General features: G+C 49.1%; 15 protein-coding genes across 15 annotated transcripts; 7 read left to right on the top strand and 8 right to left on the bottom strand.

Moving 5' to 3' along the window:
• Positions 1 to 1,270: 1,270 nt before the first annotated feature.
• On the bottom strand, positions 1,271 to 2,155 carry EI90DRAFT_3049231 (uncharacterized protein). Its single transcript, XM_039059673.1, has 2 exons — positions 1,660 to 2,155; positions 1,271 to 1,610 (listed from the first exon to the last, which is right to left on the bottom strand). The coding sequence occupies exons 1-2, from the start codon at positions 1,879 to 1,881 to the stop codon at positions 1,464 to 1,466; spliced, it is 369 nt and encodes a 122-aa protein (XP_038918456.1). The 5' UTR covers positions 1,882 to 2,155; the 3' UTR covers positions 1,271 to 1,463.
• A 103-nt stretch (positions 2,156 to 2,258) lies between these two features.
• On the top strand, positions 2,259 to 3,955 carry EI90DRAFT_3120922 (uncharacterized protein; the record flags this gene model as incomplete). Its single annotated transcript, XM_039063347.1, has 2 exons — positions 2,259 to 2,297; positions 2,375 to 3,955. The coding sequence occupies 2 exons, from the start codon at positions 2,259 to 2,261 to the stop codon at positions 3,953 to 3,955; spliced, it is 1,620 nt and encodes a 539-aa protein (XP_038918455.1).
• A 114-nt stretch (positions 3,956 to 4,069) lies between these two features.
• On the bottom strand, positions 4,070 to 4,596 carry EI90DRAFT_3120921 (uncharacterized protein; the record flags this gene model as incomplete). Its single annotated transcript, XM_039063346.1, has 2 exons — positions 4,070 to 4,492; positions 4,549 to 4,596. 2 exons carry the CDS (start codon positions 4,594 to 4,596, stop codon positions 4,070 to 4,072), a joined length of 471 nt encoding a protein of 156 aa, XP_038918454.1.
• Positions 4,597 to 4,710: 114 nt separating this feature from the next.
• EI90DRAFT_3288072 (ribosomal protein L6e-domain-containing protein) lies at positions 4,711 to 5,760 on the bottom strand. The gene is made up of 2 exons (XM_039067090.1): positions 5,194 to 5,760; positions 4,711 to 5,137 (listed from the first exon to the last, which is right to left on the bottom strand). Exons 1-2 carry the CDS (start codon positions 5,563 to 5,565, stop codon positions 4,889 to 4,891), a joined length of 621 nt encoding a protein of 206 aa, XP_038918453.1. The 5' UTR covers positions 5,566 to 5,760; the 3' UTR covers positions 4,711 to 4,888.
• A 22-nt stretch (positions 5,761 to 5,782) lies between these two features.
• On the bottom strand, positions 5,783 to 6,837 carry EI90DRAFT_391003 (uncharacterized protein). Its single transcript, XM_039067561.1, has one exon. The coding sequence runs from the start codon at positions 6,479 to 6,481 to the stop codon at positions 5,927 to 5,929; it is 555 nt and encodes a 184-aa protein (XP_038918452.1). The 5' UTR covers positions 6,482 to 6,837; the 3' UTR covers positions 5,783 to 5,926.
• A 212-nt stretch (positions 6,838 to 7,049) lies between these two features.
• Positions 7,050 to 7,619, bottom strand: EI90DRAFT_3049227 (uncharacterized protein; the record flags this gene model as incomplete). Its single annotated transcript, XM_039059672.1, has 4 exons — positions 7,570 to 7,619; positions 7,298 to 7,501; positions 7,134 to 7,154; positions 7,050 to 7,074 (listed from the first exon to the last, which is right to left on the bottom strand). Coding segments are annotated over exons 2-3 (201 nt in total), but the record flags the coding sequence as incomplete, so codon positions are not given.
• EI90DRAFT_391143 (uncharacterized protein) lies at positions 7,356 to 8,077 on the top strand. Its single transcript, XM_039067562.1, has 2 exons — positions 7,356 to 7,397; positions 7,570 to 8,077. The coding sequence occupies exon 2, from the start codon at positions 7,746 to 7,748 to the stop codon at positions 8,031 to 8,033; it is 288 nt and encodes a 95-aa protein (XP_038918450.1). The 5' UTR covers positions 7,356 to 7,397; positions 7,570 to 7,745; the 3' UTR covers positions 8,034 to 8,077.
• Positions 8,078 to 8,867: 790 nt separating this feature from the next.
• On the bottom strand, positions 8,868 to 9,970 carry EI90DRAFT_391422 (XRN 5'-3' exonuclease N-terminus-domain-containing protein). The gene is made up of 8 exons (XM_039067563.1): positions 9,895 to 9,970; positions 9,788 to 9,836; positions 9,609 to 9,733; positions 9,520 to 9,549; positions 9,402 to 9,470; positions 9,204 to 9,282; positions 8,946 to 9,151; positions 8,868 to 8,898 (listed from the first exon to the last, which is right to left on the bottom strand). The coding sequence occupies exons 1-7, from the start codon at positions 9,895 to 9,897 to the stop codon at positions 9,045 to 9,047; spliced, it is 462 nt and encodes a 153-aa protein (XP_038918449.1). The 5' UTR covers positions 9,898 to 9,970; the 3' UTR covers positions 8,868 to 8,898; positions 8,946 to 9,044.
• Positions 9,971 to 10,044: 74 nt separating this feature from the next.
• On the top strand, positions 10,045 to 11,477 carry EI90DRAFT_2914004 (uncharacterized protein; the record flags this gene model as incomplete). The annotated part of the gene is made up of 6 exons (XM_039054515.1): positions 10,045 to 10,395; positions 10,454 to 10,633; positions 10,682 to 10,809; positions 10,862 to 10,956; positions 11,001 to 11,267; positions 11,317 to 11,477. The coding sequence occupies 6 exons, from the start codon at positions 10,045 to 10,047 to the stop codon at positions 11,475 to 11,477; spliced, it is 1,182 nt and encodes a 393-aa protein (XP_038918448.1).
• On the bottom strand, positions 11,337 to 12,309 carry EI90DRAFT_3049223 (Haloacid dehalogenase-like hydrolase-domain-containing protein). The gene is made up of 4 exons (XM_039059671.1): positions 12,193 to 12,309; positions 11,991 to 12,133; positions 11,818 to 11,934; positions 11,337 to 11,762 (listed from the first exon to the last, which is right to left on the bottom strand). Exons 1-4 carry the CDS (start codon positions 12,251 to 12,253, stop codon positions 11,490 to 11,492), a joined length of 594 nt encoding a protein of 197 aa, XP_038918447.1. The 5' UTR covers positions 12,254 to 12,309; the 3' UTR covers positions 11,337 to 11,489.
• A 369-nt stretch (positions 12,310 to 12,678) lies between these two features.
• EI90DRAFT_2913877 (uncharacterized protein) lies at positions 12,679 to 14,138 on the top strand (the record flags this gene model as incomplete). Its single annotated transcript, XM_039054511.1, has 8 exons — positions 12,679 to 12,821; positions 12,881 to 13,073; positions 13,134 to 13,274; positions 13,332 to 13,440; positions 13,497 to 13,620; positions 13,735 to 13,804; positions 13,873 to 13,946; positions 14,012 to 14,138. The coding sequence occupies 8 exons, from the start codon at positions 12,679 to 12,681 to the stop codon at positions 14,136 to 14,138; spliced, it is 981 nt and encodes a 326-aa protein (XP_038918446.1).
• Positions 14,139 to 15,160: 1,022 nt separating this feature from the next.
• On the top strand, positions 15,161 to 16,639 carry EI90DRAFT_3144937 (glutamine synthetase; the record flags this gene model as incomplete). The annotated part of the gene is made up of 5 exons (XM_039065208.1): positions 15,161 to 15,233; positions 15,293 to 15,336; positions 15,581 to 15,941; positions 16,006 to 16,536; positions 16,593 to 16,639. The coding sequence occupies 5 exons, from the start codon at positions 15,161 to 15,163 to the stop codon at positions 16,637 to 16,639; spliced, it is 1,056 nt and encodes a 351-aa protein (XP_038918445.1).
• A 76-nt stretch (positions 16,640 to 16,715) lies between these two features.
• On the bottom strand, positions 16,716 to 18,204 carry EI90DRAFT_3288067 (short-chain dehydrogenase/reductase SDR). Its single transcript, XM_039067089.1, has 7 exons — positions 18,156 to 18,204; positions 17,809 to 18,084; positions 17,656 to 17,752; positions 17,448 to 17,604; positions 17,293 to 17,394; positions 16,795 to 17,242; positions 16,716 to 16,725 (listed from the first exon to the last, which is right to left on the bottom strand). Exons 1-6 carry the CDS (start codon positions 18,190 to 18,192, stop codon positions 17,162 to 17,164), a joined length of 750 nt encoding a protein of 249 aa, XP_038918444.1. The 5' UTR covers positions 18,193 to 18,204; the 3' UTR covers positions 16,716 to 16,725; positions 16,795 to 17,161.
• Positions 18,205 to 18,410: 206 nt separating this feature from the next.
• Positions 18,411 to 20,736, top strand: EI90DRAFT_390196 (uncharacterized protein). The gene is made up of 9 exons (XM_039067560.1): positions 18,411 to 18,527; positions 18,626 to 18,848; positions 18,902 to 19,012; positions 19,075 to 19,288; positions 19,349 to 19,641; positions 19,692 to 19,822; positions 19,882 to 20,133; positions 20,189 to 20,271; positions 20,323 to 20,736. The coding sequence occupies exons 3-9, from the start codon at positions 18,902 to 18,904 to the stop codon at positions 20,370 to 20,372; spliced, it is 1,134 nt and encodes a 377-aa protein (XP_038918443.1). The 5' UTR covers positions 18,411 to 18,527; positions 18,626 to 18,848; the 3' UTR covers positions 20,373 to 20,736.
• Positions 20,737 to 22,152: 1,416 nt separating this feature from the next.
• Positions 22,153 to 23,381, top strand: EI90DRAFT_3153165 (uncharacterized protein; the record flags this gene model as incomplete). The annotated part of the gene is made up of 3 exons (XM_039065853.1): positions 22,153 to 22,175; positions 22,225 to 23,179; positions 23,240 to 23,381. Coding segments are annotated over exons 2-3 (1,095 nt in total), but the record flags the coding sequence as incomplete, so codon positions are not given.
• Between the last annotated feature and the right edge of the window lie 380 nt (positions 23,382 to 23,761).

Below are 23,761 nucleotides of genomic sequence, written 5' to 3'. Positions count from 1 at the left end.
GATATCAAGTAAACTCACGGCAGACGAGCGCGGTTTCTAAAGTTGCGGTAAAACAACTTGGGCACTTCGCGACGTTGAAGGTGTCAAACTTCTCGACAAAAAGTCTTCGAACAAGCCTAAGATAATTGATGGCAGCCTAGAATGTGATAGAGCTGAGAATTCACTAGCACACAAAAAGAGGATTCCTGCCGAGCAGTATAAAGTTTTCACATTTCGGCACAATCCTACTCCCGCATTAGTGGGAACAGGTAGGTCTTCACAAACTCCAATTACTGCACATGTTAAGCCGGAGGTTTTCGTGACTACGTCCTCCTTTAAATTCTCATAACCCATGGCTGTAGAAGTTTAGCGGCAGAGTCATCTAGTGCAATGTATTTACCCTCCATAACCTTCATCATGAGATCCAGACGCTTTGTCAGGGAGCATCTGACTTTTGTTTCGTGCTGAGCAACGCGGCCGGGCACACTCGTCTGCCACAAGAATGGATCCCGTGCTTGGATATTGATGTTGTATACTGCCGTTGGGACCCCAGCTACTGCCAGATTTCGGAAGTTTACCATCTGCAATCATGAACGCGAGTGAAAATGAGTCAGCAATGGTGACATACGCCATAACTCATTTCATTCAATCCACGAATGATCACAAAAGCCGAAGTAACTTGCCCACGCGCGCGTATCACCGACGCTTCTCCTTGCTCCCAGAACTGTCACAGAGCTAGGCAGGGTGACTTTGACTGGAAGATCGATTGTGGGAAGTAGATAAGTAGTCGTAAAAAAAAAAATTTTTGGCCTGATTCTTGACCCTGTTCATGATATTTTCTTTCCTAGTATATAAATTACAATATGCATTCACGATGCTAAATACCAGACTCTTCCCTACCACAGTATTCGAGCTGCGATGTTGGAGTAACAACGACTCGTGACTCACAAACCGGATCCACCTGATCCGTTGTTTGTACTGTGTCCGTTCCTTCTCGTGGATCGCTTGTACATATTGTTTTGATCTCTTTTCTTTTCTTTTTCCTCAGTTCTTCTCTGCGCCGTAGCTACCGTTTATAGGTTAGCACTCACCATGTAATATAAGTCTTCCGTACCGGAGATTGAGCTATTTGCGAGCTCGCAACTACGATCGATGATGGTCCAACCACGGGAATGCGTAACCATAGGGAAGCCGGCCAAATATTGAAGACCGACCCGAGAGCGATTATTTGAGTGCTGTCAGAGAGCTTAGTGAAGGGGGTCGATGCCAAGGCGGAGTCCATCTGAGACAAGGGCAAGGAGGACTTATTCTGATCAAAGTTTGTTTCATACACTCTGATAACTAGCGAATTGGCCAGGATGAGACTCTCAATATAATACCGATCCAAGATTTAGAAGGCTATTACAAGACAGATTAAATCCAAGGGGTGCAGAAAACTATCGGATGAAATGGGCTTATGCTCTGTTGAAGGCTCAGGCGAACTTTCAGATGACTCCCTGGCTCAATACAAGATCCATCTCGTCATAACGTGATGGTCCAGAAGCACTGCTCTGAGCATGAGTGTAGACGTCGGCACCCGAGGCAAGAGATTCGATTAGGATGGACAACATATTACTCGTCACCTTTTTCTCCTGCGACTACATTTAAGATACGGAAAGACAACAGTTTGGAAAGACATACAGCACGTATTTGTTCCAAGTCATCTTGGAAAGCATCTACCACAGCTGCCATCCAGAACTTCCTAAATTTTTCTTGCAATTGTTCTTCCGTTGCTGCGTTTCTCTCCGTGGTATGGATTGAGGGTTTGAATAGCGTAGGGACATCGATGGTTGTCGACGAAGGAGACCGACTAGAAAAGTCTTCTTCAGAGGGCGTATCTTCATCATGCCCATCCAAATTCATTCGGGATGGGGATGCGGGCCTGCTTTGGGCTGGGAGCTGGTCACGGTTTAAGTTTGAGTCGTCTGACGAGGAGTCCGATGACGAGTCATTCGATGAGGTGTCTGATGATTCGATTGACTTGGCCCCGTCGCCCCGGGATGGGGACGATAGGGACCGGGCGCCTTTGGATGTATCAGGGGGGTTGGAGAGGGTTTTGACCAACTGCGGGTGCTCATTTGAATCAGAGTCCGAAGAAGAAGATTCCGAGCTCGAGGCTGCAACTTTCCGTCTTCTCTTTCGATGACGACGCCGCTTGTCTGGTTGCTGTGGCCCCATTTCTTTGTGCGTACGAAAGTGAATAAATAAAATACAATCCATTCGGCTAACTCCGCTACACAATGAGACAAACAATCCGGCCAACTCCGAATACAAATCACGTGTCACATTTGTTTCAATAGGAGTCCATCTAAGTCTCTAATTGTCTATCATTTTGACGCCGACGTCCTGCTTGCAGGAAAGTCGTCCTCTTTTCGAACCATCACCCCAGGGACCCATGTCTAAGTGGAGCACAGAAATTGGCGCCCCTCTTTCATCATCATCGAAACGGCATCGCAAGCAAGCTTCGTCTGGCGTATTCTCTGTGGCAACTTTGCCTGAATACCAGCACACTCGACACCGCCCTTCTACTTCTCTCTCGGCTGTATGGAGTCCTACGGGGGATTATGTACCCCCTCCAGACTATAGTGACGCTCAAGACGTATCGCTCGCAGCGCATGATACTCTGGCGAGTGCCGATGAAGCTGATGAAGATTCGGACACCCCACCTTCCAGAAAACGGATCTTGAAACACATGCGATCGCGCACTGCGCTGGCTCGTGTGACAACCACACCAGATATTGATAGTGTCCTGGAGCGTAGTGTTCAAGCCCTCGAGATGTCAAATGTACTATTGCAATCATCTTTGTCCACTCATACAGCCTTCTCTAGAGCGTTAATGAGCGATAATGAGACCGAGGAGTTGACAGAGTGGCATAATGAGCTTTTGTCACGCAGACGGGAAATCCCTCGTATCCAAGGGCCACACGGCAAACACGTTATAGATGACGAGGATATCATTGTCGAGCAGTCTTCCCTCAGCCAGAGTGCTCACCATTGTACTGGGTCATCTCGTACCTGCGTAGATACCCCTCCACACTCCATTGGTGCTCAAATACACACCAATTCGACGCGCCTGCATCACTCCGCACTTCGAACACTGCACCAGCCATCCATGCCAAGCTTAACCATTCACTCGCCGTCCCCAACTACTCCAGCATATGATCTACTCTCGTCGATTGCCACGCGGGCTCCAACTTTGGGTGTGGAGGGGCGTAGCGGGCGAAAGTCTCGGCATTCCCCCTTTCCACCTTCAGATGTTACCGACCATCAGGACTTATCGTCGCGCTCCCTTCATCCGCCGTCAGCGTATTTGTTACATGTCACACCTCGAGCATCCTCCCAGAGATTACGTTCCGATAGCTCTCGCCCACATTTCCCGAAATCCTCTCTCCGTGCGATAATGTCGCCTAGCTTCTTTTCAAAGCCCACCAAAGATTCTACAATGTCATTCCCTCCCCTCTCTGATGGAAGAGGAGCTGAGGCTTTGAGAATCATTTTGCAGCGTGATGTCGCAAAAGTGGCAGCAGCTCAAGATAAGATGTACAGGCAGTACGAGAGGCCCTTGAGTTGCTCCCCTCGATTAGAGCATTCACGGTATACATCTCGATCCCCCAACATCATGCACACTGCCCGTCCTCCAAGTCCCGCTGGAAGTGCAGAATGGATAGTTGTGGATCCGCCAACACCACCGAGATCTGACCTTACCGACTCGAACTATTCCGCCCCACGGATTGTGACTTCGGCAAGGTTATCTGCACCCACATCTGTGCCCCGGCGTGGTCCACATCCCCCCGTTATTCGCGTTTCTCTAACCAGTGGCACTGATGACACTGAGGCTCCCGGTTTCCTTGCTGAACAGTGGAAACGGGAGCACCGTGATGTACGGCACGAGGACACCGATCGGGAACAGGTCCAATCGGATGGTTGGTTACTTTAACAATGTATTATCTCGATTACAGCACTGTATCCTTCCCCTTTTCACCGCTCGTTTACTGTATGCGACTCTCACTAGAATGATACCCAACCCTTCTACCACGGATGACCTTGTATATCACCACGATACGTCGCGATTTTCCCAAATAGATCCAATTTGGCTAAGCGGTGGTGCACCCCACACGAGGAGGTTTCCTTCGGTAGGATGTCGAACCTGGGTGAACTTATCCAAGATAGTCGGCCGGAACTGGTTAAGCGCTGAGGGGACCGAAAGGGGGAGGCTGCTTGGCGAAGGATGGACTGTCTTTAGCAAGTTAGGCCGAGAAGCATTCGTGGGTGATTCTGATGAGGACTCCGATGGGTCAGCTCGTCGGGTGCCAAGTTTCACTGCCTCCGCATCAACATCGTCAAAGTCCTCCTGCTTTACAGCGGATATGCTGTATGCCCATACGGAAGTGGCAAAAGCGAAAAGGAGACCACCAGTAATCGCATTTCTAACACGGAAGGGTTGACGGGCACGTTCAAGAGCTGGAGAGATACCCTGGATGCAGCAGGTTAGTAGCATTACGGGTGCTTGCTGTGAAAAGGGCCGCTCACATATCCGCGCGGGCGGTAGGACGCGCCAAATTTAGCCTTGGTAGTCATGAAGGTGGTCGTGAGTTACCGGACAGCCACATAATTCATTTGGAGCAGCTCATAAAATGGATTCACACTTGAGAAATGATTCGTCATGCTGCAACTACTCTTATCATCTACCATCAGCCGAATTGAAACTGCTTGTTCGATTCGCCTGATTAAAGTGAATCCCAGTCAAAGTAGGGAAGAATAAAAAATGGATTGTGAAGGCATGAAGCCAATTCATATTCCGGCATGAGTAGTCGAAGGGCATGAACAGCATGAGGACCATAGACAACGAACTAAGAAATACCCGCACCCATCAGAAGACGAGCTTGTGGGGGAATTCCCCTTTGCCTAAGCCCCATGAGGATTTGAGGTATTTCGACAATAACTCCTGCTTGTTTACGGCCGCAACTACAACATTGTCTAACTCCTTCTGATCAACGGCCTTGGCCTCCGGAATGGGTTCCTTTGGCTTTGGTTTCCCATTCTCGAAGAACTCTTCCTCGGCCGATTGCTTCTTTGCAGGATCCTTGGCGAAGTACGCATCGGTGAATTTGTCCGTAATCTGAAACAGCTGATATTCAGAACCAAAGATGACAGTGAACAACGGAATGAACCAACCGAAGAGTCAATCTCAACCTTCGTCGACGTAGCAATGACATAAGCCTGGTTTACACGTCGCAGAGGGACTCCATTGATTTTGAATGGTCCAGTAATGAGCAGGAGACCGGACTCTAGCTGCTTCAGGAAGACGACCCGTTTGCCACGAAATCGACCAGCAAGGAGAATAAGGATGGTGCCAGGTGTGATGGAAGCCCTAAGTTTGGGTGTCTTCTTAGACCGTTTGGGCTTTTCGGAATGTAGGGACTGTTTGGACTGTTTCGGTTGCTTGGACTTTTTCGGGTGTTTAGGCTGCGGTCTGGGCTGCTTGGACAATTTAGGCTGTCTGGGACGCGCTTTGGCTTCAGCTGTTAACCTTGATGTCCGAGCCATCTACAGATGCGATCCGTTAGCAGGTTGCATCCAAATCCCGAACGACGCATCCAGAACAAAGGAAGTCATTAATCTTCAATGGCTCACGACTATGGGGTCTCTGGACCAACCTAGTGCACCCTATATAATGAAAACGGCCTCTTACCTATCAGAAAGGGCCTAGAGAACGGGGATGGTGGTCAGTGGACGCGGGCCCTTGCCGAATGTATTCAATTAGAGAATCAATTCAGTTCCTTATTAGGTAAGAGCTCATAAGATATACATGCACACACACTCAACCGCGGCCGATATCAACGCCTTCCTCTATCTCGATTGTTAGGATATGGAAACCGATTGCTATTATAATCTCCCCGCATCCCCCTCACGGAATGATGGTATGCCTGATGGTGCCCAAAACCCCCTCTCTGTCCATGATTACTGGCACCGTGTCCCCCATAACTACTCTTATCTCCATGAGAATAACTCGTTGGAGAATACGGAGGGGAATAGGTGGGGTAGGATGTTGGCCATTGACTGCCATAGGTTGCGCCAGAATTGAAGGTCCCACCATGAAGAAAGGCATTATGGGAACCGTAGCGATAATCATTGGAGCCATATCTGGGGTTGTCGTCTGTCTGGAAAAACCCTGAAGAAGTGTGATAACCGTCTCTACCACCGCCATTAATTTCGCCACGGGCCCCATCGAACCTCCTCTGCCCCAGTCGCTGATGATCCCAGCCTGTGAGCACGCGCCTAGGTTGCCGGGCACCCGAGAGAAGTGCTGAACGATGCGGCTGGATTTGCTTGGGGTAGAAATAGAGAGCCGAAATCGAGTGATCATCATGAACGTCGCGACAGTCGGATCTTGATAACGGGGAGTAGTACGTCGAACCTGGCACACAAGCCGGGTCTGCCAGGAGGGAGCCGGAGAGCCCATCGCTCAGCTCCGTGTCAACAGGGGTCGGCTGGAACCGAAGAGTAAGTGAGGTAGTTCAAGGTCAGCCAGGTGTGACGCACGGTTGAAAGTCGTTTCTTGGTGTAGAGGGCACAAAAAGAATCGTAAAGCGGACTGGAGTCCGAGGTAAAAATTGCATTGTTACCAAAGGAGTTGCGTTGGAGCTCTTCATCCGTTAGCTCTCCAGATTTGGGTGTCATGGCAGCCAGCAACCGATTCTGATCTATGAAGGAGAGAAGGGCTACTCCTTGCCACGCCATCTTCTTCCCGTTCATGTCGATTTCGAACGTCTCGGGGTAGAAATCCAAGATAGGGGAATCTGGATCAATCATCAATTGCTGGAATGGCTGCGGTAGGTGTTTTCGGCTATGCAACATGGTAAATCCAAATGGGACAACAGTGGGTTCTAATGCACCTTGCAGAGGGGAGAACACCCATCAACTGCTCGAACGGTTTGAACGGGACTCCGAGGGTAAAGCGAGTCTCCACACTGCCCACGTCCTCAAAGTCTGATGCGAATGGGGCAAAATGATATGGATAAAACCATTGCCACGAGGGTGTCTGCGGAGGAACTAGTGAGCCAAGCGGTAATTGCGATGAAACGAATACGAACGCCCTGATAATAATAATGCAGCACCCAACACAGACCCTCAAGGTATGCCTTGGTGATTCTGATAATTGGTCAGTACGTGGTGATACTTGAAAGAAGAATATTGACTTCTGCTTTGTTTCGCGGTCATTGTGATCGGCTCCAAACTTTTGTTGATAGTAGCGGTCTCTATAACCAGGCTCCCACAGCCTACCCAAGCGCTTAAGCACAACAACATCGGTGGCTTCATACAGTGCCCACCTGATCGTGTCGACCTGTTCCACGGTGCCATCAGGGTTCACTTTCCTCGTAAGCGATGTCGATGAAACGTCCTGTTCCTCATCTTCCAAAGGCTCCGCAGAGTCAGACACAGTCTGCACTTCTTCCATCAAATCGGCCTTGCGCTTTACTCCGTGTGGATCCTTCTCCCTAGCATCTGCTTCTCCAGCGCTATGGCTAATATCTGCTGACATCTGATCAGATCCCGGTGCTCTCAGGGAATGCTGGTCGCCAGTGGGCGCGGAAGCGGACAGTTCTACTCTCTGAGTCTCATTATGAGTTTGAGGTGAAATGTAATCTCCCAGAGGTTGCTCCGGTAGCTCGTTTGGTATCGAAGTGCCGGAATATGGAGCATTTGGTCTCCCTTCTCCAGATGCAATGGACGATCGCTTAGCGCCTCTGCCAAGAGGTGTTCTGCTCGCTAGCTCGGCCTTTAAATGCTCAGCAGCAGTCATGTTTGCTAGCCTTATCGCTCGTCTGTTGTTAACAACATCGGCGTTAGAACCACTCAGCGCCTTAACACCTCGCTCCGAGTGGGACGCACTGGATGAAAAAGAAGATGATTCACTCTTTGAAGTGGGATGCATATCGAACGATGGACGAGGGGGCAGCGAATGGTGCATCGGGAAAGTGTTAGATGAGTCAGCAACTGCAACTGGGACATGAGGGGTGGTTTGTATGGTAGAGCCTGAAACGGAGTGGGAGTTGCTGTCTTCAACTCCAGTGCGCCCTTCAATCCTTCGGCGCTTCGCACTCTCATCCTGTCTCGTCTCCGCTGTGGAATATGAACAGAGATTCAGACAGGAGCGGACAATGGATAATGTTGACAAACATACGTACCTTCCCTGCGTCTGCGAAAAATATCATTCTCTCGCTTCCCAAGACCCTCTAAAATATATTGGGCCCGCTCCATAACAACAAATCCCTGGTTGGTGAGGTAGCCGCCCATGCTAGGCAGTTCTTCCCTCCAGATCCTGAGAAGCGTATCAATGGCGCCTTCACGAATCTCCAGAGAAGGCAAATGAGGCAGGAAATCATTCCCAACAAAAAATATTAGGAAAATCCAATCGTCGATGGCCCTTTCCAGGTCAAATTGGAAAGGCACATTTGGAATATTGAGCTCGATCTCCAGATATTCTCGCAGTACAGACACATCCAAGAAAATGAATGGTTTCTTCTCCACTTTCTTGTTCGGAAGGACAAGTGAATCGCCATTTTTTCCGGGGCATCGGTCGGCATAATGCCCAAGGTCTCCGCATATCCGGCATCCTTTCTCTTGAGCGAACACATCTTCCCGGAGAACCTTGAACCGAGGTTCATGCGTGGCGAGCGAAAGCATAATTAGATCCGCATCCTAATGACAAGATTAGCAATTATCCGATACAATCGATGTAACAGTCCCTACCAAGCCGTATATCACATGCTCGGTATTCGGATTATGACCGGGATTAACCCTCTGCCTGCGAATGAAGTCCATAATTTTATGCTCCCCCTCCCCGGGGACACTAGCATCGGATATGATCACTTTCAACTGGAAAGGTGTCAGTTCATCGGCATTACTCTAGCAGCAACACCCACGTTCTTCCAAGCGGGGTCGGTATTTAGCTTTCGTGTTACCCAATATCTCAGACTTGCAGCCAACAACTGCATGAACGGCGTGCCTGAGAAAAGTGATCATCAGTGGAGCTGGAAATTGAGAATGCGAAACAAGCAACCTGGCGTGATTGCATTCGTATCCCACGACTTCTTGTTCTTGGTCTCATCGCTGACAACGCGACCCATAGCTACGTTTTGGGCATGAAAAAGCGATCACTGCACAATATAGCTGAAGCCTACCCTCAAACATAGCAATGCCGGCTTCGCGCTCCTTCTCTTTCTCTCGGGCCTCCTGCACAGCCCTGAACCTTCTTGACCTCTGCTGGTTCATTTTAGCACGAGGAGCCACACCGTCTGCAAACGGTTTCAGGTATGTTATTCCGTTCCAATGAGCAAACACTTACCAACAGCCATAAAGAGCAGCTTCCTTGGCCGTACCATATTAACAACCCTCTCTGTATAAATGAATATTTCTACCATCATATCTTCTTCCGTGTCGGGTGGAGGCTGTGATTAGAGTTAGAAAGGTTGACAGCGAAGAGATACATGTATTCGCCTTGCCCTCAGGGTGAGTACATGGATGCACCTGATACATCGGAGAACCGTTACTTCAACAGTCCTTTGGGCAATGAGGAGAAGACACACTATTCCGTTCATGTCCAGGTACAGATTGTCCACTTCAAAACCATTCGGGTTTGGAAGGGATGCGTCCAAATGATCACTTCCCGAACCATTAATAGCAGCCTCCTCTGCCTCTATTACGGCTGTGACTGAGAGGACCATCAGGATAGCTGCAACCTCATAGGAGGGTTGCGTTGGCTTACTTATTTTGGGGTATTTTTTACTAAGCCACCGGAAAAGCGCTGGGACTCCCTAAGAAAGAAAAAAACGATTAAGTAACATAGGCTAGGCGACTTTCGCTGAAGTGTACCATGTTAAACTGCTTTTAAGCAACGGCGCTTCGGTTGGGGCTACGCGGAGTGGCAAGCAGGAGATTCAATATATTGGATTCCCCGGCACGTGACATAAGTACACCTTATTTTTCGCCGAATCAATTCTCTCATTGTGCCTCTGGGTCGCGATGTCTAAAGCTGCAGAAGCCGAAAATGCTGATACACCAAAGCCAAGAAAGGACAAGGTGGCAGCCTCCCAACTCAAACCAAAATTATCAAAGGCGGAACGTAGAGAGGACAAACAGCGCGGCACGAAACAAGAAATAGCCCCAACTTCAAGCATCTCCTCTGACTCCGACGTTCTACGTGACCTGCGCATATTTTCTCATTTTGGGACCTCAGCCAGAATCACCGGCCATTCAGTGCCATCCAAAGCCGACATTCATCCTGCAGTTTCAAGACTGGCACTTCAATTCTCCAGCTTCCGAGTGGTGGGTGCCAATGCCAGGTGCATCGCAACGCTTTCTGCACTGAAGACAGTAAGCTATAGCCTACTGTTTGATGTCTCCGCCTCTCATTTGATTACTTAACCGATAGGTCATACAGCAATACCACACCCCCTCTGGAACGACGTTATCCAGGCACCTTCCAACATATTTATCTCCTCAAATCACTCACCTCGTTGCTGCACGGCCAATGTCGACCAGTATGGGAAATGCAATCAGGTACATGAAATACGAAATCAGTATCCTAAGTATCGATGTTCCTGAACAGGAAGTAAGTGGTGGGGAACACATGGGTACAATCTCTGAGATTTTCCAACAGGCCAAACGATTCCTCAGTGAAAGACTAGACGCGTTTGTTCGGGAACGGATACTCCTGGCAGATCTCGTGATACAGAGTCATGCGATTGAAAAAATAAAGGATGGAGATGTTGTTTTGACTTTTGCTAGGTCTGTTTGGGGCGGGCTATCTATGTTGATGCGCTCAAGTTCATGTGTTCAGATCATCTGTTGTGGAAGGCGTCTTACTGAAGGCGCATGAGTTGGGGAAACGATTTACTGTCATCGTGGTTGACTCCGGCCCATTGTTCGAAGGTGGTGCCATCCATTTTGCCCAGCCTTATTCTAACCACGAGCTGCAGGAAAACAATTGCTCTCCTCCTTGGCTAATGCCGGGATCAAATCCACGTATTGCTTGTTATCGGGGATAAGTACCGCAATCTCAGGTGCTTCAATTGCCTATTTGGGTGCGCACTCCTTACATGCAAATGGCGCACTTTATTCCCGGGCGGGAACAGCATTGGTTGCTATGATGGCAAAGCAACATTCTGTTCCTGTGCTTGCTTGCTGCGAAACGTACAAATTTTCAAACGGCGTACCTTTTGATGGTTTCACAAAGAACGAACTTGGTGAAGTAGTTTGCCAACATACCATTCATCATTACTGATTGTGGAGCAGTCCCCGATCTTACACAGGAACCTCGGCCTTACTTGCAGTCGTTAAATCCACTTTACGATTTGACGCCGGCGTCCATGATATCAGCCGTCGTAACTGAGGTTGGATTGATCCCTCCAAGTTCAATACCCACTTTACTACACAGGGAAGGCATACCGGAATAATGAGATGATGCGCTATGGTGGGCTGGCACACTGGGAGGTGCTTAAATCCGTCGGTGTCCTCCGGAAGATCTCTGGCCATACCCGACGAAGCTCCCCCAGATCGGAGATGACATGATCTACCCCGCCGGTCGTACCTGGGCTCAACTCTGCAGAGCTCGATGCATCTTTCTCACAGAAATATACACAAGATCCCCAACCAAGTTTCTTCGCGGCTTGGACGTTGGCAAGGCTGTCATCAATGAAAAAACAACGAGAAGAGTCCCGTACGCCGGCCTGCATTAGTGCCTGCAATAAATACCATATCAGCGGGTGAAACCAATTGCGCACAGAGACAATTGACCAGCTCGTAAAATTGGGCTTCTGGTTTGCATGAAAAGTTTGGGACCCCATAGTCACAGAAGACTACACCGTCCATCTCGTCTTCGAGCTCTAGAATTTGAAGAACTCTAAAAGCGTGCTTTTAAAGGTGGTCGTCAATTCTAGAAGGGGACCGTTTCCATACGAACCACCCACATTCTTGTACGCATTCGTCAAGGACCAGACATTTACCTTGTCTCTATCTATGTCGCGAAAGAGAGCCTTGACCATTGGGTCCGGCCGTAAGAGGTTGTCCAGAGGCAGTGCGCTATCACATTGCTTATCGAAATCCAGGGGATCTGCATAAATTATTTGGCATTTCCGGGTTTGTAAAACAGGGACCTGGCAATGCATTTACCAATGCCATGATGTCTTGACAATCCCCGCACAGCAAGACCAAACTCCGTCAAGTATTTCATGTGCAATTCTGACGCAGCCTTCTCATCGTCTGGATGTATATGCTTGTGGAAATATGCTGTATGATCATCTTTCGCCTCAGCTATAACTCTTTCGAAGTATAGATTGCTTTCACATCTCACCTTGAATACGCTGAACAGTGCATGCCGTCAACAATTAATGATCCCCACGCCGAAAAGTGGGTGGCGCTCAAACCTGACGCATAAGCTCCGCTATCTGGGCAGACCTGGGATACAGGGTGTTGTCAATGTCGAACCAGACGGTAAGCTTCTCATTAGGTGCCATGTTGACGATCGGGACGCAAGCCGCAATGCAATAGTAAGTAGATGAATAGTCTAACCCGCGAACTGGGTGATCATGCGCTTCAGGTGGAGGGACTAACGACGTTGGGGAGATCGATCTGATCGAATTCACACGCTTCGTTCAAATGTCATCCTCAACGTCTAATCGCATCAAAGCGTACACCGGGAAAGATGCCGAAACTAAACTAGCACTCCCTGTATTCTTGAGAATGCTGACCACACATTCCGACCTGGACATGCAAACGGCCATGACGATCGCAGGAAAAGTGTCTGTTCAAGCTGATCGAATGATGCGCACAATCTGGTGACGACGATATTATTTGGTAGTTTCAAGACGCACAATACACCAGGAACGCTATCCACTCTGAGCAACGTAGCACTGGAGCAGCTGGGCGTGTCAAATAAGGAGCACCGCAAGCAGGCCTTAGCGGCCATTAAGAAAATGGGATGGACGCCTGAGTTGCCCTCTAAGGTGTTAATTTCCCCCCCAGCTGTCGCATTGAAGCCTTCGAAAGTGAGAGTTTCAAGTCCAACTCCTTCCGGCTTTCTTCCATTAGTGTTCCAATTCTACCTTCACCAGGGTGATAAACAGCCAACGGCAAAGCGAAAACGAACCGACGAAGACGACGAAGATGGTCCAAGAAGGAGACATGCAGGTGCAAATGCAGGGCATACACCTGGGCCACATGCGTTTGAGTATAATGAGAATGTGGACGAAAAGGTGTTCCCAGTTTTCTGTATCAGCCACTGGCCTCCTTTGAGTTACCTTTTCGTCTAGTCGCTGGCATCAAAGGTTATCATCATCAATCGGGCCCCAGTCATGACAGCTTGGGCAGCTGTTGTTGCGGAAAGGCTGAAATTTACTCGAGCGGAGGCCCTGAGCATCGGTAGTGTCTCAAATCTGCTCATAGCATTATATCTGAAGGCCCCATTTTATATCCAGCTTCAGTGTATACCGAAATGAACGCTTCCTCAAAGGGTGTCGCGCTTGGCATTTTCCACAAAGATAAGGACTCTGACTTTGAAGGAGGTTCGACGCAACCTTACGTCGAATTAATGGGCCGAAAGTAAGTCGTTGTAAATACGTGGCCAAATGGTATACCAATTGGAATCTTATGGAAAATCCGGTAGAATGTATGCGAGATATTTTTACACTTATAGGGGCTTAGTTGCTCTAATAGACCCGTAATGAAGACTGATGCGGGGGAATGGCGCGGGATTGTGAAAGGAGAGGCTGCAGAACCCGAAATGGTGGGTGCAATTCGACTGATGTGTGTGGGGTGAGTACTAATCTGGCTGGGCTTACAATTCGTTATTAGGCGTACGGATATATCCAACGATCATTCAAGCACTTGATGGGTTCTGTTATTGGTTCAATGCGGCTTTTACAAGAGTAAGCGAAGGCTAGCGAACACTAGTCGAAGCGAGCCGATGCTCAATGGCATGATTTATTTGTAGATCATATTCACCGGAAGAGTTGAACAAGAACGGCTACGACCTTTACTGCCAATTTCGACCAGGACAGGGTGATTGGGGCCAACGGGGCGAGATGAGGATGAAAACGTTACTGGATCTGCGGCGTTAGGGATAAGCCAGGCCTATGTTTGTAACGGAAGGCCGCTTCGATTGATCACACACTGTGCCGAGTGACAGCAATATTCGCATGACGAGCGGCTGATTGCAAGTCAATTCCAATCCACATGCGTGGTACGCCTTTTGAGCTCATCTGTAAAGTGCATCCCTTGGAGCCAAGAATCTGTTCGTGTCAACGTCGATTGTGAAGTATCAGTGCTGGATCAAGTTGTATGGAAAGGGCCGACAATCAATTGGCGTGTCAATGCAGTGTTGGATGGTCACAAGGACGAGGTTCTTATCAGTGATGGCTCATTGGTTGGACGATACAGCCCCTGATCAAGATGGGGATCACTCGGGGATCACAGTGGAAGAAATTTCGTACGTATCTATTTCGTGTGAAGACTTGGCTTATCTATACATGTACTAACGATTAGGCACGCGATCCCATGGACAGGGCTTTGTGAAATATCGTGCAGAGCCGGGGCATGCGTGGTGAACTAAAAGCTGACCGTTGTAGGCAGGTGACCAGCCTTATGGCCGTTGGGCCACTACATACTTGGCGGGCCAACCGCTTAGGGATCGCCATGCAGATATGGCGGCATGTTACGGAACAGGAAATTCTGGGTTGCAAAGAATACATATTGATGCTGTATTCAGACGATCCATGCGAGCGGCACTTGACCGGAAGCGAGGATCTGGATGCATGCGTCGCAGGAGGAACCATTTGATAAGAAAGTATTTTTTTCTACCAGCGCCTGCAGCGCTTGGAGTAGACGATAGATGTTGTCCAAGCAGTGCATAGCATTGATGATATGGGTGGTTTAGATGCAATATAGGGGTGATTAGGTAATCGCAGTCAATGATGACCATAACCCGTTGCTGTGAAAGGTAATAATTGGAATAAATTGATATCGGCATTGAATTTGTTGATAGCAGCCCTATTTATTTCCCGCATTCCCATATAAAGCGAGGTTTTTCGCATCAAATGCCCCCCGATCCACCTTCTCCCTCTTCGCTGCGCTCACTCTCATAATGGCTCTCTCTCGTCCTGATCTTCTCGCCCCTTACCTCTCCCTCGACCAGGGAGGCAAGATTCAAGCCGAATGTATGTATCGCCGCCCCTATCATCGTTTTCTCTTCTCTTCTCACCTTTTCGTTCCCCAGACGTCTGGATCGACGGTGACAATGGTCTTCGCTCCAAAACTACTGTGAGCCAGTTATGCTCATTTCGACCCTCTTCTGTTGCGTCCCATGAATCGAATCGATTAAAGCCGATTCATTGTTTCGTTGTCATTCTGCACTCTATATCTCCGGTCCCCATCCCTTTGTCGTTTTAATTCACACACAGTTTTTCCCCCATTTTGTGGAATATATTTCATCCCCATTCCCTTACTGCTATAATCACGACACGGACTGCGAACCGGTACTTACCACCCCACCCATACATCATAGACCCTACCCAAAGTCCCAAAGGACATCAGTGAACTTCGCATCTGGGATTTTGATGGCTCCTCGACCAATCAGGCCCCTGGCCACGATTCAGATGTCTACCTTCGCCCTGCTGCCATCTTCAGAGACCCATTCCGTCGAGGGGACAATATTCTTGTTTTGGCCGAAACTTACAACAATGATGGCACCCCTAACGCCACAAATCACAGGCACTTCGCCAAAAAAGTCATGGATCAAGCCAAGGATACTATCCCATGGTTTGGCCTTGAGCAAGAATATACCCTTTTTGACGTCGACGATCACCCACTTGGATGGCCCAAAGGCGGTTTCCCAGGTCCCCAGGGACCTTATTATTGTGGTGTCGGTAAGTATCGATTAAAGACCTCCTACCCTTGGATGCCAAAACGACGTCCACTTCTTCCCTCTAGGTGCTGGCAAGGTGTTCGCTCGTGATTTGATCGAGGCCCATTATCGTGCTTGCCTCTACGCCGGTGTCAAGATTAGTGGTATCAATGCCGAAGTGATGCCGGCTCAGTGGGAATTCCAAGTTGGTCCATGCGAAGGCATCGAGATGGGTGACCATCTTTGGATCGCTCGGTTCCTCTTAGTTCGCATCGCCGAGCAGTTCAATGTTAAAGTCTCGTTCCACCCCAAGCCACTCCAGGGAGACTGGAATGGTGCCGGTTGCCACACCAACTTCTCAACAAAGGCAATGCGTGAGAAAGGCGGAATCGCAGCTATCGACGAAGCCATCGAAAAGCTTTCCAAGAGGCATCATGAACATATTGCCGTATACGGAGATGACAACGAGCTTAGACTGAGCGGACGCCACGAGACTGCTCACATTGGTGCGTTCAGCTCTGGTGTGGCGAACCGTGGCGCCAGTGTTCGTATCCCCAGACAAGTTGCGGCTCAAGGATTTGGCTACCTTGAGGATAGACGACCTGCCTCAAACATCGGTAAGTCGAAGGTCCCCGGATCGTGAGCATTTATTAACATATTTTCTCTTGCGCAGATCCTTACCGCGTCACTGGTATTATTGTGGAGACGGTGTTGCTGTAGTAATTTTTGGTGGTGACCCAGAACACAAGAATAACTTGGATCCCCATGTATTTAGAAAAGTAATTTTTCCTATCGTCTCCGATCCCCTTTAAACACCTCCGTTAGTTACGTGTGCCCCTGGCTAAGATGTATTATTTCTTGAGGTCCGTACACACCATTCCACACTGCCATTTCTGGCACTGCAAGTGGGTCGGACCTGTTCGGCAGTATGATCCTCAATATGTTGCCGCACAGCACCAGAAAGCAGAATCACAAAGTCAACCGCGTGGTGTTAGAATCTGATCACTCGTGATCATCCCATGATCTAACGGGATAGCGAGAATGAGCCATCTTGAGCGGATCCATTCTCCAAAGGCTCTCTCGCCAGCGGGGAAAGGGGAATTAAAGCAGAAAATGAGGGAATAGATTGAACCACGACTGTGTTATGTACTCTGTGTAAATTGCCGGAAATATATATATCCTCCGATCGTCATCAACCGGGAATCACAAACTGTATAGTCATCGTTGCCGTCGAAATGGCTTCTACCATTTCTCGTGCGCAGGGCGAAGATCGAGCTCCCACGTCCAGGCGGAGCGGTGTTGACGGGAAAGAAATTCGTAGGTCTGCTAAAAATCAGGGGTTCATTCGGAATCACGAGAAGTGATGGACGTACCTCTGCTATCGCTTCCGGATAGAGATTTTTGTCAGGATTAGTCTTCTCCTCCCCTGCGTTGCGGTCGGTGGCGATCGAACCATCGATTATGGCATGCACAACCTGGAAATTGGTTGACAAGTGCGCTCCCCCACGGATAAGCCAAATTTGCATACATGAATGTTTTGCTTTCCAAACTCCTTAGCTAGGGACTGTGACAGTGCGCGGGAGGCAAACTTCCCTGAAGCAAACACAGATGTTGTGATGTTACCCCTGGTAGCAGCGGTAGCCCCAGTGAAAATCAATGTACCGCGGGATCCCTGTTCGTCGAGACTGGAAGCCCATAAGAACGGCAACGTGTGGAGGGCTTAGCTTGTCACCTACTCCTGTTGCTGGAATGCTTTGATTGATTCCCTTGAGAACGAGATGGGACCGAAGAAGGCACCTTCGGCTGTCTTCTCCACATCCTCATCTTTGATATCTGTCATTGGCAGTGAAGTTCTCCAGGAGTAACAACGTGTCAGGCGATGAACCCACTCAAAAACGCATCCCAGACAGCATGTCCTGCATTCCACACTGCAGTCCTGATGGGGACTCCCGGCCATTGTCTGCGAATCGCAGCAAATGCGGAGGATACCTCCGGCCCAGAATAGTTCCTCACAGGGAAAGGTGCAGCAGAGCCGCCGCTCTGTTGAATATCCTCAGAAAGCTTATTTAGGGAGTCGGTGTTCCTGGCAATGAGAGCAACGTTATAGCCAGACTTGGCGAAGAGACGTGCGACGGCTGCCCCAGTTCCGCCTCCGGCGCCAATGCCTATCACGCGGTGCATTTCCGACAGGACATTAGTAAAGGGATCAGCCGAAAGGTGTAGCCAACATGCAAACCTGCGACGACAAGGATCTTGCTTGCGAGCGTTGACATGTGCTTACGACTGGAGGTGCAAGAACCAAGCGAGAAGTAGGTGTGTTAGGGAACCAGGAAGGGCGATGGCATCTTTACGGGCCTCTTAAGTGATAAGGTGATCCTGTTTGTCATGCAATGTAACTGCGCTGATCAATGCTCATCCGGAACTTGCATGGTGTGACGCCATCGGGGCTTGCACGTGATTGAGAAATTCGAAGGACCGGAGTGGGCCGTGGATCCTTGGCCACGCTCTGCTGTATGTTCGAAATTCAACAGCTTCATACGAACGGCACTGCATATGGCCGGGCCACTGTGGTACGGCTAGAATCATTATTTTTCTTTTATTCTCTCCCGTAAGGTACTTTGGGTCCATCGTGATACTGAGCGAGCCCTTTAATTGTTTGTTACACTCCATCCACTGCTGACGTTTGACTGTGTTGAATGTTCACAGGCTTGGGTAAATAGATAATTCAGTGCTGTGCAGGTCGGAGCGAACATCGCGAGCACTCTAGCTTCACAAGTTCCCGACATTCCTGGATTTGAATTGCCGACATGTGCATTCCCACGCATTTGATCCGGGGTGCAACCGGTTCGACTTTGTGTGCAACGACATTGGCCGCGTTTTTCCCTTTCCCGCAGCTTGCCAAAAGTTCTCCCAGTCTGGCGCTCCCCATGTTGCGTTCGATGCTTTTGCCTGGTGCGCGCCAGCTCGCTCATGTTCAGGTAGATGGCCATTTGTGTCAGAAGTTCCAATTCGCCCAACATCGCGTTTTTGTTCCAGTCCTCGTTAAGATCTGCTACCACCCTCGCTGCTGGGATGCCCAGTGTATCCAAGCGTGTAAGCTGAAACACTGATCGCTCATAGATGCCTTGATCACTCTAGTTTTCTTGAATCTGCAGCTCCCGACAAAGTACGGAGGTGTTTACACAGTCACTCTCATACCGGGGGATGGGATCGGGACAGAGATAACCAATTCGGTCAAGGAAATCTTTGAACATGTGAATGCGCCCATTGAATGGGATCAATACAACGTCTCTGGCGAAACTTCTGCTGGCGAAAGCTTGTTCAAGGAAGCCGTCGAGAGCATGAAGCGTAACAAGGTTGGGCTCAAGGGTGCGTTTCTCGCTTTAATAAGCAAGGATGGCACCTACCTCTAGTGGATGTATTATTTAGGGATCCTCTTTACACCCCTCGAACAATCTGGGCACATCTCTTGGAACGTAGCTATGAGGCAACAACTAGATATCTACGCCTCCCTCGTTGTCTGCAAGTCAATTCGTGGAGTTCCCACGCGACACAGCAGCGTCGACTTTGCCATCATTCGCGAAAATACTGAAGGCGAATACTCGGGATTGGAGCACCAGAGTTACCCCGGTGTCGTTGAAAGCCTCAAAATTTCGTCGCGTGCGAAGGCTGAACGAATTTCCCGTTTCGCTTTTGACTTCGCTCTTAAGAACGGCCGCAAGGTTTGGATTATCACATCTGCACAACATTTATACCTTACGTCGTCCTTTAGAAAGTGACTTGCGTACACAAGGCTAACATTATGAAGCTTGGGGATGGCCTGTTCTTAAGCACTTTCCGGCAAGTTGGAGAAGAATACAGATCTTCTGGTATTACATACAATGACATGATTGTCGACAACACGTACGCGCATCTTCATCGTTTGGGGTCGTCTTGTTCATCTGCGACTTCGACTCCCTCAGTTCGATGCAGCTTGTGGCAAAACCTGGCCAATTCGACGTGATGGTCATGCCCAACTTGTATGGGGCTATCACTTCGAACATCGGTGCTGCCCTTGTTGGAGGGCCGGGCATCGTGCCAGGGTGCAACATTGGCCGGGAGTATGCCCTTTTTGAGCCCGGTTGTAGGCACGTCGCCAAGGATATCATGGGAACTAATAAAGCGAATCCTGCTGCCATGATCCTCAGTTCGACGATGATGCTCCGTCATCTGGGGTTCGTCACAGGTTTGTTTGGTATGCCGTCATCGGGGGCTTACTTTTGCTTGTAGGTTGAATTCTCTCGCAAATTCAATCACTGCCGCTACGTACGAAGTTCTTTCCCAAGGCCTTGCAAAGACTCCTGATCTTGGAGGTACATTTCAATCATTCCCTTCGTGGGGTGTTTAGATGACATTGTTTGTAGGGAACGCTAGCACCAGTGATTTCACTGCAGCAGTCATAAAAAATCTTTAATTGATTCATTGCGACTTGCGCCGTTAGCTTCGATATGATTGTTATCCCTGCGACCAATCCTAAGTATTGTTTGTTGGCGGCCTTGTATACTAGGATCTAGTTCAAAATGCATCAAGACGGACTAGGCTAACTGTTGTCGTATCCCCAGCCTAGATCGTGTTGTCGGAATGAGTTCCAGTGAAGCTAACTATGAGTATTCCCAAATTGGATTTTATATTATGTATTACTTCTCATGCATTTTGTCTGTTCGGAAGACGTAGAATTACTTGATACGTGTTAATTGTAAAAGTAAATAAAACACAGTGACTCCAAGATATGCGATGAAAAGAGTGAGATAACTGCTGTATCCAGCGTTCACGGCCTCTGTGGAAGTTGTCCGGGAGTCAAACCTGGTGAAAAGGGGAAGCCCTTAGTAGTTTTAGACCAAGTCCTCCCAAGTCGTGACTCATATCACTTTGACATAATTGTAGCAGCGCCTGTGAACAAGGGGGTTGAGGTGATACTCCTGGCCCACCTGGAGTTTCCGAGTTCTGACTGCTGGGCGACTATCTCCGTTACGCGTCCAAGATTCTGCAGGAAGCAGCGTACTTCACTTCATCGGGATCTGATGTGCAGTCGATGTTGTTATTACGCGCCATTGTTCCCTTGAACTAAAAGTAACATTAGCAAAACAGGAGGCTTGATAGCAGATTTGTCATCTAACCTTCTTATTGGGGGACTCTTCCACATCACTGGCTGGTGAGTGACAGCGTTTTTGTCTCTCACTATTAGTGATTGCAGCAATCATGCACGATCTCCACGCGCCGTTTGATAGTGCATTGTTGAAATACGAGTCACATGATTAGATTGAGCAGGCGCCTGCGTAAGCGCTGGGCATAGAATGTTATTGAAGAGTAAAAATATGGGCGCTGGAGCCTACTTTCTATATTACTTCTGCGCTGCGAGTGAACCGCTGAAGCGGGTTGCCATATTTGGAACGCCGCGTTTACAACATGCATCCAGCCAAGGACCGTCAAATGGACCCCTCAACGGTATCAGATACCTTGTGAATATGGGCGATTCTGGCGCGGTGCGGCGTTGTGAGAGATTTTCGATCGGCGGATTGCATGAAGGCACAGCATGCAAGAGCGGAGGCAAATTACCGAAATAAACAACTTGATTTCCCTCCGAAAAACATTAAGGCACGTGCTCGCTCACGTGTTTTTTGCGGGATAGTGCCCGTAGCTTTCGCTGGGTAGGTTTGTCCCCCGAGGAGAGAGGTTGTGTCTGTTGTTTGTGGTGTTAAGCACCGCCTTCACCGCGGGGAATGCATTTATGCACATTCCGGGATCGTACGCCGATTCGGAGGATCGGGAATACCCACTAAAACCCCGTTGGTTTTTAACCATATTTGTCTATTTGTCTACTGGGAATGTTTTAGGTTTATGTACTGAAACACCACGGAACCAAGTTTCGGATCCGACCGAAAGGTTCCCACGCGAGCCACATAGGATTTCAAGTCAGTCACTCCCTGACCCTCGCCCGCGCATTTTCCGAACCACCCGAACCACGCCCGAGCCGCTGGGGTTTCCCCGAGCATTCGTCCCTCGACCGATGCAAAGTCATCGAATGGTTTGGATTACTCCTAAGAGTTGATCAATTCGCAAGTCGGCCGTCGCCGGACTTGCATCACGTGGGAGGCTTTAAGAACTTTTTCTTTTCCGTTCAAGTCTCTTGACTTTTTCTTCCGCTCATCAGCTCTCTCCCCCAAAGACAAGAATCTCGGCGACTCAGGAGTCCGAATCTTCACAGGCCTCATTTAATGTTTGCTTGTTCTTGCTGCCTTGTTGTTTGCATCCTCACACTGACTTAGATGGCTCGAGCCTCAAAAATCGCTGAGTCTGGCTCTTCTGAGCCAGAATCTGAATCTGGACGCTCGTCAAGCGGGAGCAACTCCGTATCATCCCCATCCGCATCCTTAAACAAGGGAAAGGACCAGTCTGAGTCTAGCTCTTCCGAGTCAGAGTCGGAGCCAGAATCTAAGCCCAAATCTGGGCCAGGGTCTGGGTCGCCAAAACCCGAGTCAGAATCCGAGTCCGAGTCCGAGTCAGAGTCAGAAGGATCCAAGTCCGAGTCTGAGTCAGAGGAATCCGAGTCTAACGAAGAGGAAACTCCATTGACTTCCACAAACAAAAAGCACAACAAACGCAAGGCAGAGGACGGAGATGTCCAGCCAAGCAAGAAGTCCAAAACCACAGACCAAGTTGATGTTGGGAGGAACACCAACAAGGTTTTGGTCCGGAATCTGAGCTGGAATATCGATAAGGATTGGCTGGAACGCGAGTTTGCTGCGTTTGGTGAGGTTGCATCCGTTAAGGTAGTGATGGGGTCCGATGGCCGATCTCGGGGTATTGGTTTCGTCGTGTTTGCCGATGCCTCCGGTGTGGAAGCTGCTCTTGCGGCTACTGGAAAGGAAATCGATGGACGGGCGATTGCTATATCCATGGCCACCGACTCGGAAAGGAAACCTACAGTTACTGGGGATATCAAAAGTGACCCGACTGACACATTATGGGTTGGCAATTTATCGTTTTCAGCCACTGAAGAAAGTATCTGGGAGACATTTGGTGAACATGGCACTGTCAACAAAGTGCGGCTGCCTGTCAATCCCGAAACTGGCAAGCCAAGGGGATTCGCATACGTTCAGTTTGGAGATCAAGACTCAGCGACTCAGGCATTAGAGGCTTTGAATGGGAGCGAACTTTTTGGGCGCGAGGTGCGTCTTGATTATGCAGCCCCCAGTTCCCATGGAGGAAGTGGTGGACGCGGTAAGACGAATATTTAATTCTTTCCATCGTTGAAATCTCATGAAGCCGTCGCACGTCCAGGTAATCGTGGGGTTCGGGGTGGTGATCGTGGGCGAGGCAATGGCCGTGGTTGGGGCAGCGACGTGGCGCGGGGCAACGTGGCGAGGGGCAATGGTCGCGGCCGAGGTGATAACGGATGGCGAGGGCGCGGCACTGGACGAGGTATTTACAAGTATGTTTTTCCTCTCATCTTTCACTGAGTTTCTCCTAGGAGGTAGAGGCAGTGATCATGGAGGTATGACCTACAGTTTATATCAACTCGAAGTTATTGATTCTATGTATTTTAGGTCCTCGTGGTGGGGGGGCATTCAGAGGTGACTCTCGGGGTACTTTCAGGGGGAAAAAGACTACTTTCTAAACCTCGTTCTACTTCTATATCTAAAAAATATGCACCCATCGTGCATCCTTGTTTATCTGTTCGTTTGGATGCTCTGACCTATCCATTTTCTCTCGTCACGTTATAGACATCCATTTGTTCCACGTTTGGGTTTGCTTTGGATGCTATCATAGTTTGTTGGTCGGTATAGCATGGGGACTTGATAT

The sequence above is a fragment of the Cantharellus anzutake genome (genome assembly GCF_015039405.1).
Source record: "Cantharellus anzutake strain C23 chromosome Unknown EI90scaffold_14, whole genome shotgun sequence".
In the NCBI taxonomy this organism is placed as follows: domain Eukaryota; kingdom Fungi; phylum Basidiomycota; class Agaricomycetes; order Cantharellales; family Hydnaceae; genus Cantharellus; species Cantharellus anzutake.
This window is presented reverse-complemented; position numbering and strand designations above follow the sequence as displayed.